Consider the following 16,499-nt stretch of genomic DNA (forward strand, 5'->3'; position numbering starts at 1 on the left):
ATTCCTCTGGGTTAGTTCTGCAGGGCAGACCAGGGTGGGACCCCTAGTGGCCACATTGCAGGGATTTTCTTTTCTAATGTCAGCCTCAGGGACAGGCACAGAACAGCCTGAGTGAGAGTGAAGAAAATAGTGAGCATTTAAAAAATTGATATCAAGTGTTAAAATTTATTGTGTGTGCTCAGTTAGCATTTGGTTTCCACATTCCACTGTTGATTCACACTGGCTTCATATGTTTTATGAACATTTATTGGGCACATACTATGTACCAGGCACTGTTCCAAGTGCTTTATATTAATTTATTTACTCTTCACAACAATCCTCTGAGGTAGATGCTATTATTATTTCCATTTTACAGCTAAAGAAACTGAGGTGCAGAGACGTTAAATAACCTCTCTCTCTCCCCCCACCTCCCTCCTTCTCTTTCTCCAATATGTACTACTGGTTCTGTTTCTCTGGAGAACCCTAATACAAACAGGTTATAAAAATTAACTTCTCTGCTGTCTCAGAGAAGTCTTATTCCCCTAGCTTATCTCATTGCTCACATTCCCTGTGTGAGGCCAGGTTCCAGATCTTCAGCATGAGCAACCTTTCTCTTCTATCCTGTGTCGCCCTCCTCACGCTGCCTCTCTGACCACCCAGACAGTGCTTTTCCATTTCTTTATTAGACTATTTCCCCCTTAAGGAGGGGAATTTTAACCTAGTTGTCCCCTCCCTTGAAACTGTAATACTACAGATATGCTGTATATCTGTTTATGTATATCTGTGCTTTATACATAAAAAAGAGCATCATATGCCATTAGGGAATTGCAACTTAAAACAATGAGATACTGGGCTTCCCTGGTGGCACAGTGGTTGAGAGTTCGCCTGCCGATTCAGGGGACACGGGTTCGTGCCCCGGTCCAGGAAGATCCCACATGCTGCGGAGCGGCTGGGCCCGTGAACCATGGCCGCTGAGCCTGCGCGTCCGGAGCCTGTGCTCCGCAACGGGAGAGGTCACAGCAGTGAGAGGCCCGCGTACCGCAAAAAAACAATGAGATACCAATACACACCCATCAGAATGGCCAAAATCCAGAACACTGACTCCACCAAAGGCTGGTGAGGATATGGAGCAACAGGAACTCTCATTTATTGCTGGGGGGAAATGCAAAATGGTACAGCCACTTTCGAAGACAGTTTGGTGGTTTCTTAAAAAACTAAACCTACTCTTACCGTATGATCTGGCAATCACACTCCTTGGTATTTACCCAAAGGAGTTGAAAATTTATGTCCACACCAAAAACCTGCACACACAAGCTTATAGCAGCTTTATTCATAAATGCCAAAGCTTGGAAGCAACTAAGATGTCCTTCAGTAGGTGAATGGATAAATAAACTGGTATATCCAGACAATGGAATCTTTATTCAGTGCCGAAAAGAATTGAGCTGTCAAGCCATAAAAAGATGTGGAGGAATATTAAATGCATATTGCTTAGTGAAAGAAGTCAATCTGAAAAGGCTACATACTATATGATTCCAACTATATGATATTCTGGGAAAGGCAAAACTTTGGAGATAGCAAAAGGATCAGTGGTTGCCAGGAGTTAGGGAGGAGGTAAGAATGAACTGGTGGGGCATAGAGGATTTTTAAGACAATGAAGTTATTCTATATGACACTATAATGGTGGATTTATGCCATTATATATGTATTTGCCAAAACCCATAGAAGATACAACACCAAGGGTGAACTATAATTTGAACTATGGAGTTTGGGTGATGATGTGTTAGTGTAGGTTCATCAATTGTAACAAATGTGCTACTCTGGTGAGGGATGTTGATAGTGAGGGAGATTAACTTTGAACACTCTGAAAATATATACCCTCTCCCCCAGAGGGTATATGGGAAATCTCTGTACCTTCCTCTCAATTTTGCTATGAACTTAAAACTGCTCTAAAAAAATAAAGTCTATTTTAAAGAAAGGTTTTTTGTGGTTTTTTTTTGCTTCCAAGAACAAATTTTTACTCCCTTGGAGGTGATAGTGTCCCAGTTGAGAATGCATGATCTAGACTTGCATATATTGTTTGCCTGGATTCCTCATTACTTCACCCACCATGTTGGTTCAGTCCTGCTATTGCATACGAACTTCTTGGGCCAACTGTTTCCTGAAACGGTCCTATGAAAAGGGGAAACCAGTTATGCCTTTCCACCTGAGGGGATGGATTCTGCTGGTGAATTCTGATGTTGCCTAGCTCCCCCTCTCCTCCTGTGCTCTAGGATCTCAGTCTGGTTCTTCACCCATCAGTCCTCTCCTTCAAGTAAGCCTCTGAATAATCCTGGGATGTGGGCTGTCTCACTAGAGGACACGTCCTATATTTGAGAGGAATTCTCTGGTGAAGATCAGGGGAAGTTCCTTCTCTTTTCCAGGCCTTCTTTTAAACTCTTTTATTTAAATTATTTCAATAATCCAAAGAGTGAGGATCCCTTTCTTAAGAGAAGAGTGTTCAAAGTTAAGCTCCCTGGATACTATCTGATCAATGTTTCTCTTTTAACTCATTTGGGGTCCTTATGCTCTAATAAAATTATTATAATGTAGCAAGCACAGAAAAATGTGTCATGATCTAGAAACACTCTGTAGAATATCTCATGCTTTCATTCCATTCTCCTTCTTTTTTATAAAATTTCTCTTAGGAACAGAACCAGCAAAAATTTTACATTCGATCATGTTCCTCTTTCTCTCAGATGAAGGAAGTATTGCCACATTATAATACCAAGAAGCCTCTTAGTCCATGAGACAGGATTTTTGCAAGTGTCCGGAGCACATTTCCCTTGTTGTTATTGATTCAGAGTAATTAGGACTGAGTCTTTTTTTTTTTTTTGGTTGTTATTATTGTTCATTTTTAAGAAAGTAATATTTACAGTATATTTTTCTAGTTAAAAAGCTAATATGTGTTCAATTAAAAACATCAGAAACAACTAGAAAAAAGAAGAAAAACAAGCTCTACCTGAATCCCATCCCCCATTCATTGTTATGAACATTTTTGGTATACAATCTCTCGGTCCTTTATAGATAATCTCTCAGATAAATATTTGCCCAATAGTAGAAGTATATGCCTTATAATGTTTTGTTCTTCTACTTAGCAAAATATGGCTTCTGTTTCCCCACATGATGAAATAGACTTTTATGGCATAATTTCTTTGGAAAATTTTAAATACAAACAAAGTAAACAGGACAGCATAATGAATCCCCATGTAGTCATCACTCAGCTTCAAAGCTATTAGCTTTCTGCCATTCTCTCTCTTTTACATTCTGCTACTCTTGAGGTAAAACTGGAGTGCACATATATTAAATGTAAAATTTTGACAAACCACCCCAATCTAGATATAGGACATTTCTGTTACCCCATGTCCCTTCTCAGTTACTCCTAACCCCCTCCAGAGGAAACCGCTCTGCTGATTTTTTTTTTCACCATAGATTCGCTTTACCTGATCCAAGTGTTGATATACTGGAATCATATAGAATATACTCTTCTGTGACTGGCTTCTTTTATTCAACATAATGTCATTGAGATTGGTCTAAATGTTGCATGTATCCATAGTTTGTTTCTTTTTATTGCTGAATAGTATTCTGTTTTATTAACATACCACACTTATCTAATGTCCTTAAAGAGACATTTGAGTTATTTCCATTTTTGGCAATCACACAGAAAGCTGTTATGACTATTTCTGTACAAGTCTTGTGCAGACATATATCTTCATTTCTCTTAGGTAAATAACCTTGGCAAGGAATTGCTGGATCAAATAGGTGTGTGTTTAACTTTATGAAAAACTGTTAAGCCTTTGTCCAAACTGGTACCAGAAGCAATACTCTTTAAGGCATGGTGAGTCTTTGTATCAGGCGACTCTATCAGTCAAACTGAAATAAGGAACTGGTGTAATCTCACCTGGCAAATTTAGGAATAAAGAAATAATGATACTTGGCACATCCGTATCAAAAGTCTAAGGCTGCCAGACATCACAATTTTACCCCACAACACCTGTGAGTACAAGGGGTTTAGTTTAATTGGTACCCATAATATGTGGCCTGATGTTAGAACTGTCTAATATGTTCTCACCATCTTAGGAGTGGTCAGATGTGGCACTCATTAGTCAATGTTTATATTTTTACAATAGCTGTAATGAACATCATTTCAGGACTTCCAAGATGAGCCAGCAAAGCGAATCTGCTTTATACATATTGAGCAGGCAGATGGAAATTTAATACAATTGGTTGAAAGAACAAAGTAAAGTGACATTATAAGGGTCACATATGGATATTGTATCCTACTAGGCAGTTCTTGCTCCTTTGCACACAATGGATATCTTTTAAATAACCGCAGACCACATGGATATTTCCTATTAACTCTCTAACTATTACTAATTTTTTCTTTCTGGATGGACTTATAAATTGTATGCCATGACTCATTTGAATGCTACTTTCCAATTTTCTAAGACTGTAAGAACAAATTGAATCTTCCTGTGGCTATTTATACCCAATACACATCTTCAGTCTTTTGGACACATGAAGCTTCTTGAAGAGCTGACTCCATTCAGGAACTGGCTTATATCCTATGAGCAATAGATAATGCATTGCCACCTGTCCACCTGGAAGGCCCAATTTTCCCACAGGGACTAGGCATGTTTAGACAACAGAGTCTCTATTCCACAAAATGTTAAAAAAAAAATTGGTTAAACTCAGAGCATATAGGTATGCTTTATTTACCAAAGGTTACTCAGCTTTAAGCAGAGACCTTTGATCTTTGATGTCTGTTAAAAAATTTCTTCCTGGAAATTCCCTGGAGGTCCAGTGGTTAGGACTCGGTGCTTTCACTGCCGGGACCTGGGTTCCATCTCTGGTCAGGGAACTAAGATCCCGCAAGCCGTGTGGTGCAGCCAAAAAAAATTTTTTTCTTGCCTCTTGTTACATATCTCTTTGCTAAGAGTCTTTTTGGTAACTTAAAATACTATTTACATGATTTAAAATTCCACATTGGGCGTGCATTTCTTATTATAGGTATTTCCAAATTAATATACCAGTTATCCCTTCAGAGTGATACCAAGCTTACTGTAAGTTTTTCTCTAATCCAGTCTCTTTGTTTATCTAGTCATGTGTTTTGCAGAAACATTGGAAGTATTGTTAATATTGGAAAATAGAATGATTGTTCCCTAAAGGATTTGCTGATCCGAAGGGCCTGTATTTATCCATCCTTCAGGAAGTGTTGTAACATGGCTTCACAGTGCTCAGTAGAAGCCAACCATGTTTAAAGATATTCTGGCTCTTAGATAACTCATGCATATTTGATATTCAGGAATGATATTTATTTTCTCAAATAAAAATGAAAAAATAAAAAATTTAAATGGTTTGAAGAAACATTCTGGGGTATATTTGCTTTTTCATTTTATACTTAATTTAGGTATGAGTAATGAACTAAAAAAACCCTATGGGTTTGTTTCTTGTTTTTTCATCCAGTTGTTCATTTCCCTGTTTCCAATGTGATAATTAGTCTTCCAACTACTTGGAAAATATTGTTTTTATTTAAAATCATATAAACTGATGTACTGCAACATATCTACATGTGAAGATGAGTATTGGAAAAGGGGTAAACAATACAGTTTGAGAAAACTAAGGTTGTATGTTTAGGGGAAAGGGCTTGAACTAGAGTGTCAGTGAATAACTTTCTTTAACCAAAGACTGAAATGGAGTGACAAGGACAGCTATTATTTAAATTCAAGAAGGCCTCAGCAAACTTGGTAAAACACACCCATCTTAGATCAATAAAGCAATATTCATCTAGTGCTTCATAAAAATAAATTGCCTTTCATGACTGAATAAACAAAATGTGGTATATCCATATAATGGAATTTGTTTGACAGTAAAAAGAAATGAAATCATGATACTACAACATGGGTGAACCTTGAAAACATTATGCAAAGTGAAAGAAGCCATTTACAAATAAACACATATTGTGTGATTCCATTTATATGAAGTGTCCAAAATAAGCAACTCCATAGAGAAAGAGAGTAGATTAGTGGTTGCCAGGGGCTGGAGGATGGGGTAAATGGTGATTGACGGCTAATGGGTACAGGAATTCTTCTGGGGTGATGAGAGTGTTCTAAGATTGATTGTGCACAACTCTGTGGATACACCAAAAACCACTGAATTGTATAACTTTATGGTATGTGAATTATCTCAATAAATTTGCCTCCTAATAAGAACCTACCAAGTGCCAGATATGTAACTTATGCTACCCAATTTAATCCTCATCAGACGCCTGCAAACGAAGTTTATTATCATTTGACAAATGAGAAAACAGGGTTCTAACTTAACCTGTGTACGCTCACTTTATGGATGACTGGCACAGGTGGGCTTGCATTGTAAGCCTATTTTCTAAGTATAAGCTTCTTCCACTGGCTGTCTTGGTTCACCCTGTTTCATAGTTCTATATTCCAGGTCCTCAGTGAGCTCGACTCACAGGGTCTCTGCGTTATCCTCTGCCGTTTGAACTGCTCTGGTTGTCCTAGGCAAACGGACTTTCCTCTGGACATGCTCTTATCATTCTCCACAGACTTGCTCTGCCCAGGTCCGAGGCACTATCTTCTCTTAGCCAGAGTCTTCTCTCAGTAAGCTACCCATCGGCTCCAATGGGCGCCCCAAAGACTGTAAAGAGAAGCTCTAGGTTTTCTCTCCTGTTTGAGCCAGTGATTGCAGCAATTGCCTCCGAGCTCAGCATTCTACAAAAAACAGCATATGAAGGACTTCCGGCTTACTGGCTATTATTATACTTGCCCAGAGACATTGTACGTGCGTACGCGCACGCGCCCACGGGCACGCGCATGTGCCCGTGTGTAACATGGAGATGGTGGGAGGGCTTGTCTTTGCGCCACCTCACAGGGGAACAGGTTCCTTCTTGCTTTCTCCTTTATTGTTTCAATTCTCCGAGGAATTCTATCCAGGGAGATGGAATAGGGTGACTGACATCTGTTCTCCGCAAGCCTATCTTTTTTTTTTGCGGTATGCAGGCCTCTCACTGTTGTGGCCTCTCCCGTTGCGGAGCACAGACTCCGGACGTGCAGGCTCAGCGGCCGTGGCTCATGGGCCCAGCCGCTCCGCAGCATGTGGGATCTTCCCGGGCCGGGGCACGAACCCGTGTCCCCTACATCGGCCGGCGGAGTCTCAACCACTGCGCCACCAGGGAAGCCCAAGCCTGTCTTTTTATCTCTACCTTATCTCAAAGGTTCCCCCATTATTCAAAGATGAAGACCCTTTATAACATTAAAAAATTTCTCAGCTGCCACTCCTATGATGGGAGCTGAGAAGATATATAATGATCTGAAGCTACTATACATTTGGTAACCCCTTCAGATGAATTTTGTACTCTGTCAATTACATGAGCAACTTATGTGGTCTCTGATCTATGTTTGGTTTGGAGCTATGTATTTAATTCAAGGTGAGAATGATTTGAGCAAAAAGGTTATAATGCTTTGACATAACTCCTTGGCACATCAGTGTCTTCAACCTTTTTTTCAGTGATGGTTTGTTAATATTTATATAGAACTTTAATATAGTTCACTGTTCTGAGGCTTACCAAGTCCTTTCATGAACATTATCTGATCAGATTTATGTTCTGGAGTGTTGGCATATTTTTTAACATGAGGGACCTTTATGTTTGGCAAGAAGCTGCATAGTGTAAGTAAAGGGGGAGGAGTTGTGATCAGGAAAACTATGTCATAATTAAATTATGTGTCCTCTCAGCCAACCTGTTTTCCCATTCATTGTGCGTATAGGGGAATTGGACCAGAACCAGTGCTGTTCGTTGTTTGTTTTGTTTCTTCAAAAGAAATGCACATGAAACTTCTGTGTCTAAATGGGTAAAGGTGGAACTGCTCTGGTTGGAACTGGGGGAAGAATTACACTTTACCTTCTTTATTCTGTTCTGGGAAAATTTTGAACCCTAGAGGTCTCCTTATGAGTACTTACTTTCAGGATCCATTCCCTAAGGACTTGTACTTTCTCCATTTGGGGGGTGAGAAGGAAGGATCAAACTAGCAGCTTTCAGGGTGAGAACCAGTGCCCACCCCCATCTTTAGGAGGCTGGGCCTTGGCAGCATGCAGGTAGTCATACCTCCAGAGAAGGATGCTCGAAGTCCTGGCTGGAGCTCAGCAGGCTCATGCCCTGCTCTAATGTTCTTCCGGACTGAAACTACAAACCTAGCTACTTTCATTTTCTGGAACTATATTTAACTACATTAAAATTATGTAATTCTTCTCATAGTCTCTGTACAAGCTAATTGTGAAGGAAAGCCTTAAATAAAATGTTGATTAAACTTTGGAGGGTTTCATCTTTAACTAGATGTAAACTTTTGATATCATCTTGAGTTACATAGGACAGAATTTTGCATAGCTGCATGTGGTCACAATTTTCTACACAGTTTCATATGCTTGAATTCCTGATCTTCTGAACTACATTTTACTTAGGTCTTCTAGCTTCATCTCCAGAGCCTTCCACCATCAAACATTCTGCACCTTGCTTGCTGGAAGATTTCTTTTTTTGAAGAACTCTGCAGTCAGCACAAGTGGCATCTGGCGATATGTATATGAAAGCACTGAGATTTCTCATTCCTTTTAGAACCATTTTGCTAGAAATGACTTATGTACACTTGGAAGTATATTCATTTCCAAAGTTTTGCTTTAGTTTTTAGAATTAGATTTTAAAGATAGCTTTCAAAGAAAGTTGATGAAACAGATATATTTAATGATTAGAAACTTACCAGAGCTTTTCTGAAAACTTCTACTTTTCATATCAGCAACTTGAAATAGTTCTTCAAGAGGTTCTTTAATCTCCAGCAGTTAGATGAGTTGCATTTTCTTGTGAATTTTCAGGAGTCACATCCCGGAAAGCATCTATGAGGAAGTAGATATGTGAGAAGAATAGACCTGGTCATTTCCTAGTTTACCTGAGGGTATATTTGTTGAGAATCTACTACATTAAAAAAAAAAAAGATATCACAGCAAAATTAAAATGTAGTTGATTGGACTGTTGCTTAGAAATTGTTTACAGCACAGATTTTCCCCTTAACTTTCTACTATAAAAATTTTCGAACATAGAAGATTTAAAAGAACATCCTTCAGCTAGATGGCATCTCTTCCTATATTCCTAAATACTGATACTTTTAATAAAAAAAATAAACATTCAAAACATGTTGCAGGCATACTTTCTCTTTCTCTTCTCCCACATTCTACATTCAGTGTGGAGAAAATCCTATAGGTTGCTTCAAAACAAGCATCTGATTACCAGCTACCACTTCCCACCAGCTGGTCCAAGTCCCCATGTCTCTCTCCTGAATTATAGGAGTGGCTGTCTCACGAGTTTCCCTCTTGCTGTTATTGATCCCTTTGGGAGCTTCTCAAAATAGCAGCTAGAGTGATCCTTTCAAATGTAAATAACATACCAATATTCGGTTCACTCCTTCCAGTGGCTTTCCGTTTGACTTGGAGTGAAAGCTGAGCTCCTTATTAGGAACTACAAGGCCTCATATGACCTGGCACCCTGTTACCCCTCTGATATAAAATCTTAGTTTTATTTTTCCTCTCTGTAAATCTGGTACAGCTCCCTGGCTGCCTTGTTGCTCCTCACATGTGGCACCTGCTCCTGCTTCCAGCACTATACTTGCTTCCTATCCCTGGAATGTCCTTAGACACCTGCAGGGCTCACTCCTTCACTTCCTTCGGGTCTTTTATCAAGTGCCACCTTCTCACGGAGGCACTGCTCTGCCAGCCTACTGAAAACTATCCCATCTCCCAAGGTCTCCTATCCCTCATCTGGCTTTTAAAAAAATCTAGTTAAGACTTACCACAATCAACTATTCCATTCCATATATTTTAACGTATTTGCCTTGTTTATTTTCTGCCCCACCCATTATTCTGTGTGATTCATGAGGACAAACATTTTTGTGTGTTTTGTTCACTTATTTTACAGTGCTTAACACATAGTAGCTTCTTAACAAAAATTTGTCAAATAAATAACATATTTTTCTTAGAGTAGTAAAAAATAATGAATTTTTGAAAACCCTTGAGTTAGCAGTGTCTGTGGGTCAAGGGATTTTGCTCATTTCACTAGGTCAATTATTTTATGTGGCTTGAATCCCAGACTGAAATCTGGGGAACTTTCTTTTCTTTGCTGCCTGTTAGGCCAGAACTAACTCTAGCTTCAATCATCTAGTCACAAAAGATTGAAACAAAGCTACAGTAATCAAGACTGTATGGTACTGGCCCCAAAACACAAATATAGATCAATGGAACAGGATAGAAAGCCCAGAGATAAACCCACACACATATGGTCACCTTACCTTTGACAAAGAAGGCAAGAATATGCAAAGGAGAAAAGACAGCTTCTTCAATAAATGGAGCTGGGAAAACTGGACAGCTACATGTAAAAGAATGAAATTAGAACACTTCCTAATACCATACACAAAAATACTCAAAATTGATTAAAGGCTTAAATGTAAGTCTAGACACTATAAAACTCTTAGAGGAAAACATAGGCAGAACACTCTGTGACATAAATCACAGCAAGATCTTTCTTGATCCACCTCCTAGAGTAATGGAAATAAAAATCAAAAATAACAAATGGAACCTAATGAAACTTAAAAGCTTTTGCACAGCAAAGGAAATCATAAAAAAGACAGAAAGACAACCCTCAGAATGGGAGAAAATATTTGCAAACGAAGCAACTGACAAAGGATTAATCTCCAAAATATACAAGCAGCACATGCAGCTCAGTATGAAGAAAACAACCCAGTCCAAAAATAAGTGGAAGACCTAAATACACATTTCTCCAAAGAAGACATACAGATGGCCAACAAACACATGAAAAAAGATGCTGAACATTGCTGATCATTAGAGAAATGCAAATCAAAACCACAGTGAGGTATCACCTCATACTGGTCCGAATGGCTATCATCAAGAAACATACAAACAATAAATGCTGGAGAGGGTGAGGAGATAAGGGAACCCTCCTGCACTGTTGGTAGGAATGTAAATTGATACAGCCACTATGGAGAACAGTATGGAGGTTCCTTAAAAAACTAAAAATAAAACCATTGTATGACCCAGCAATCCCACTCCTGGGCATATACCCTGAGAAAACCATAATTCAAAAAGAGACATGTACCACAATGTTCATTGCAGCTCTATTTACAATAGCCAGGATGTGGAAGCAACCTAAGTGTCCATCAACAGATGAATGGATAAAGAAGATGTGGCACATATATACAAAGGAATATTACTCAGCCATAAAAAGGAACGAAATTGAGTTATTTTTAATGAGGTGGTTGGACCTAGAGTTTGTCATACAGAGTGAAGTAAGTCAGAAAGAGAAAAACAAATACCGTATGCTAACGCACATATATGGAATCTATAAAAACGGTACGGATGAACCCAGTGGCAGGGCAGGAATAAAGATGCAGGCTTATTGAATGGACTTGAGGACACGGGGGGAAGGGGAAGCTGGGATGAAACGAGAGGGTGGCATTGACATATATACACTACCAAATGTAAAACGGATTGCTAGTGGGAAGCAGCCGCATAGCACAGGGAGATCAGCTCCGTGCTTTGTGACGACCTACAGGGGTGGATTAGGGAGGATGGGAGGAAGGCTCAAGAGGGAGGGGATATGGGGATATATGTATACTTATAGCTGATTCACTTTGTTGTACAACAAAAACTAACACAACATTGTAAAGCAAATATACTCCAATAAAGATATAAAAAAAAGGAAAAATAAGTTTTTATCAAAAGGAAAAGAAAATGAATATATTTCCTCCCCCAGTCCTTCTAGGTACCCCAGTTCCATAATAGCCCATATCAGTTTTCTGCTGTGTCATTCTCAGTCCCCAAATGAAGCCATTTGTCATACCAGGTTTTCCCCGGCATGGGTTCCTTTTTCCTCTGGGTCCTCAGCACCTCTGCTGTTTTAATCTCCTGCCTCTGCTCTGGGAAGCTGATCTCCAGGTGAGGGGCCTGCCCCTTTCCACTGACACACTCTGTTTAGGTCTGATGCAATACCTTCTCTTAGCCAGAGTCTTCTTTCAGTAATTTAACCATTCCCCTCTCTCTGCACATCCTAAAGACTGAGAGCACAGACTCCAGATATTCTCTTTTGGTTTAACCAGTGACTACAAAATTCCAATAGGGTCTAACCTTCTGGAAATGAAGCAGCGCATCAAGAATTTCCCTCTGCAGTCTGCCCTTATTCCTACAGCTCTTTGGCCTCAAACCACCAGTGACTGTGTGCTGTGTCTAACATAGGGGATGTTGCAAAGGGAACTTTGTGCCATCTGACAGGTGACAGTTTTCTGTTACTTCCTTTTGTTCTGATTCTGCCAATAGATACCAGGGAAATAGAAATATTCTTTTCAAATAAGGTCACTGACATTTATTCCTCAAGTATGGAGTCTTTTCTTCTGTTAAATGGAAACATCAGGAATACCTGGTCTCAATATTATATACTAAACTTCAATAATATCCTTGGACTGATTATAATGTCAAAAGTTGCTCAACTTCCCTCTCCCCACATGATAGCTGTTGCGAACATATAAAGATTTGAACCTATTCTATCAGTAATGCTTTTTTAAATATATTTATTTATTTATTTATTTATTTTTGACTGTGTCGGGTCTTTGCTGCTGTGCGTGGGCTTCTCATTGCAGTGGCTTCTCTTGTTGTGGAGCACGGGCTCTTGGTGCACGGGCTTCAGTAGGTGTGGCACGTGGGCTCAGTAGTTGTGGCTCGCGGGCTCTAGAGCACAGGCTCAGTAGTTGTGGCGCATGGGCTTAGTTGCTCCATGGCATGTGGGATCTTCCCGGACCGGGGATCGAACTCATGTCCCCTGAATTGGCAGGAAGATTCTTAACCACTGCACTGCCAGGGAAGTCCTATCAGGAATGCCTTTAAACTAGTTTATACTTTATTAATTTTAAGAGCATATGTATATATATTATTGGAGATAAATAAAGATTAAAATGACTGGGTTGGACAAATTTTGAGAATGCCTTGATATAACTCTTGGCTTCCTAAGGGCCCTCATCTTCCTGTTTTGAAATAATCACGAACACAAATCTTCTTATTAGTAGTAACTAATTATTGGCAAAGGAGCTATAGGATGCCATTCTCAAGTGACTCCTCCAGTTTTCTCTCTTGAGGTATTAAACAAGAAGTAACAAATCAGCAGAGCTCTTAGGGACAAGTACTCTTAGGGGTAAGTCCACCCACCCTCATCTCAGGGGCGTCCTCAGTAGCACCCCGGATATCCATGCCCTGAGGAGTTGTTCTGCTCCACAGGACTTAGAGCTGATAGTGGGGAGAGACAATTCAGAATCCTGGCTCTTGCCCAGGAAGGCTACACACACACTCCTCTGATGGTCTGATGAACTGAAACCACACATAAGCCAAGTTAGGTTTTATTTTCCTGAGGATAAGTTTTTGTTTTAATTTTTAAACCAGATTGCTGTATGACATGGATGTTAAGGAAGCACTTACATTGAAAAATAGCCTCTGGAGGACGTTATCTTTGATTACATGTAAAACTCCTAGTAACATCTCAAGTTCTGGAAGACAGAATTTTGCATAATTGCACACAACCACAGGTTCCTTTACAATCTTTTATGCTTAACTTCCTGAACTTCTTTGCATTGTTTCTGTATCGTTTTTCCCACTGCCCTACATGACCAGAAACACTCCCGCCACCTTATGTATATACTTAATGATCCATTTCTTTGTAGAAGAGCATTTACAAAGTTAGCTTCAATTAGATATACTGATATGTATTTAACCCATTGAAATTTCTAATTACTTTCATTAGTTTTACAAGTAATTGGCTTATGCACAAACACATGTTTTATTATAAAAAGAAGTACAGCTGGAGTTTATGAAAATAGCTGTCTCCTCACAAGCATAAAAAATAAAAGTGTAATGATTCAGAAACTTACCCGGATTTTTCTGAAAACTTCCTCTTCTTATGTCGGAAACTTGAAATAGTTGGTTTTTAATCTTTGCTTTCTTATTCCGCTTCTAATGGGTAGGAGATGTATGATTGTAAGGATCCTTTTTAAAAAATAAGCCTTTAAGTTGTGAAGTTTTCTGGTCTCCTGAGGCCCTGCCCCTGTGCTGATGCAGAATGAGGAAGTAGAAATGTGAACAGTTTCAGTTTTGCTTCAGAATGTATTTATCTAGGTTTATAAAATATTAAATATATTTATAATATATGTAAATATATTTTAATGGTTATAAAATATTAAAAGATTAACATCACAAAAAATTACCAATAAAGTTGAACCATTGCTGAGAAACTATTCACCAGAGTTTCAAGTTATAAGAGTTAAGAAATCAAGGTGAAAAAACACCTATAGAAAAAAACACTGGGAAAATATTAAAAACTCAGTGTGATCCAAGTGCCTGTTATGGACTGAATTGCGCCCCGCCCCCAAATTCACATGTTGAAGCCCTAACCCTTGGTATCTCAGAATGTGGCTGTATTTGGAGATAATGTCTTTAAAGAGTTAATTAAGTTAAAATGAGGTCACTAGGGTGGACCCTAATCCAGATATGACTAGTTTCCTTGTAAGAAGAGATTGGTGCTTGCATGCTCTCTCTCTCTCTCTCTCTCTCTCTCTCTCACACACACACACACACACACACACACACACACACAAGACTGGGTGAAGACACAGGGAGAAGACAGCCATCTATAAATCAAGGAGAAGGCCTCAAAAGAAACCAACTCTGCCAAATCCTTGATCTTGGACTTCTAGCCTCTGTGAGCAAATAAGTTTCTGATTTTTCAGCCACCTAGTCTGTGGTACTTTATTATGGCAGCTCCAGCGAACTAATACTTCTGTGTGCTGAGTCGTCATTAATTTCATTATTTTTTGAAAATTAAAGCATTAGTTTTTTCATTATGAACATGACTAAAATTCACTTTCAAACTTAAGAAATACAGAATATGGAAAGAAGCGGGGAGAACCATATTATCCAAATGCAATCTCTATCTTCCACTATATTTTTTTCTATTCATACATTAAAAAATATATAAATTTAATATTTGGGAAATTTTACCAAACCTTGAAACATATAACTTCAAATAGGTAGTGAACAGTGCCTGCTAAAAGCTGAATTACATTTTATTTCTTGAATTAATATGATATGAACATCAAAATTCAGGACCACTGGAATATGCTAACTTTTGTTTTGGGGTTGTGTGTACAGTTTTTGTTAATTTTTTTTTTAAAGAAACAAACTGCTACATCTGCTAGTGGAAGAAAATGCTTTGTTCTGCTTTGAAGTTCTGAAATTGTTCAGGTGTATCATGGTTCATAGATTACAAAGAATAATGCTAGTTAAATGCCAAAGAATTATTTTTACTCATTTATATGAAATGCACAAATTTTGGGGGAGTGATAGTGGCAGTGGTGCCTCTTACTACCTTATGGAAAACACTTGAACATTCTCATCAATATTGCCATCAGCTGTTTAATACTCCCAGTATATTTTCTCAGTCTGTTTACTTAAAATTGTATGGAATGATATAATTAATAAGCAATAAAATCTGAATCACACACACACACACACACACACAATCTTGGTTAGCTTGTTAAGAAACAAAATTCTCTAAGAATGTTTTGAACATTTTTTCATTATTAAATGAAGATAATTTTTATAGCTGTTAGAGGTGCTGTAATGTCTACTGATACTCCCAGTTGTTTTACCAAACTGGCTGGCTGTTTTAAAAGCCAAGTGAGGCGTGGGTCTTCAGAATGTGCATGCTCCTGTGTACTACAACATTCTAAAGATGAACAATTCACCCCAGGAAGACTCTTGCTACAGTTTTTGTCAAATTCATTATTTTCAGAGTCTTTCGTTCTTATTTCAGTTTGTCTCCCTCTCTCAATAAGCATAGTTTCCTAGATTCTCCACTTCCCACCCCCGAAAATTTTGACCTCCATCACTCTCACCTGATGACAACTCTTCCTACCTAACGAACAAAATTGAAGGTATCAGGTGGGCTTTCTCACATGCTCTATTCTCCAGATCCCTAAACCCACGTGCACCCCTACATTCCTCTCCTCTCTGTACCTAATAGAGCAGTTCTCAACTCAGACTCCACAATAACACCATCTGGGGAGTTTTCAAAAAAAGCAGATGATGGGACTTCCCTGGTGGCACAGTGGTTAAGACTCTGCACTCCCAGTGCAGGGGGCCTGGGTTCCATCCCCGGTCAGGGAACTAAATCCCACATGCATGCCGAAACTAAGAGTTCACATGCCATAACTAAGGAGCCTTCCTGCCGCAACTAAGGAGCCCGCCAGCTGCAACTAAGACCTGGAGCAACCAAAAAAAAAAAAAAAAAGAAACACTTTAAAAAAAAAGGCAGATGATGCCCAGGACTGTTATTGGGCAATCATATCTCTAGGGATAGGGCCAAATATCAATAA

At 38.9% G+C, this 16,499-nt stretch overlaps 1 protein-coding gene across 1 annotated transcript in view; it reads right to left on the reverse strand.

The window, feature by feature from the left end:
• The window catches only part of LOC115853700 (sterile alpha motif domain-containing protein 9-like), a 32,242-nt gene extending 18,158 nt beyond the window's left edge, over positions 1-14,084 (reverse strand). Inside the window, exons 1-3 of the mRNA XM_060304593.1 lie at positions 13,998-14,084; positions 10,359-10,435; positions 8,781-8,913 (exon numbers count right to left, since the gene is read on the reverse strand). Of these exons, the coding sequence (XP_060160576.1) occupies positions 8,781-8,811 (31 nt within the window). The 5' untranslated portion in view covers positions 8,812-8,913; positions 10,359-10,435; positions 13,998-14,084. The remainder of the gene's footprint in view (positions 1-8,780; positions 8,914-10,358; positions 10,436-13,997) is intronic.
• Positions 14,085-16,499: the final 2,415 nt, after the last annotated feature.

This window comes from Globicephala melas, chromosome 9, assembly GCF_963455315.2.
Source record: "Globicephala melas chromosome 9, mGloMel1.2, whole genome shotgun sequence".
NCBI classification, from domain to species: Eukaryota; Metazoa; Chordata; class Mammalia; order Artiodactyla; family Delphinidae; genus Globicephala; species Globicephala melas.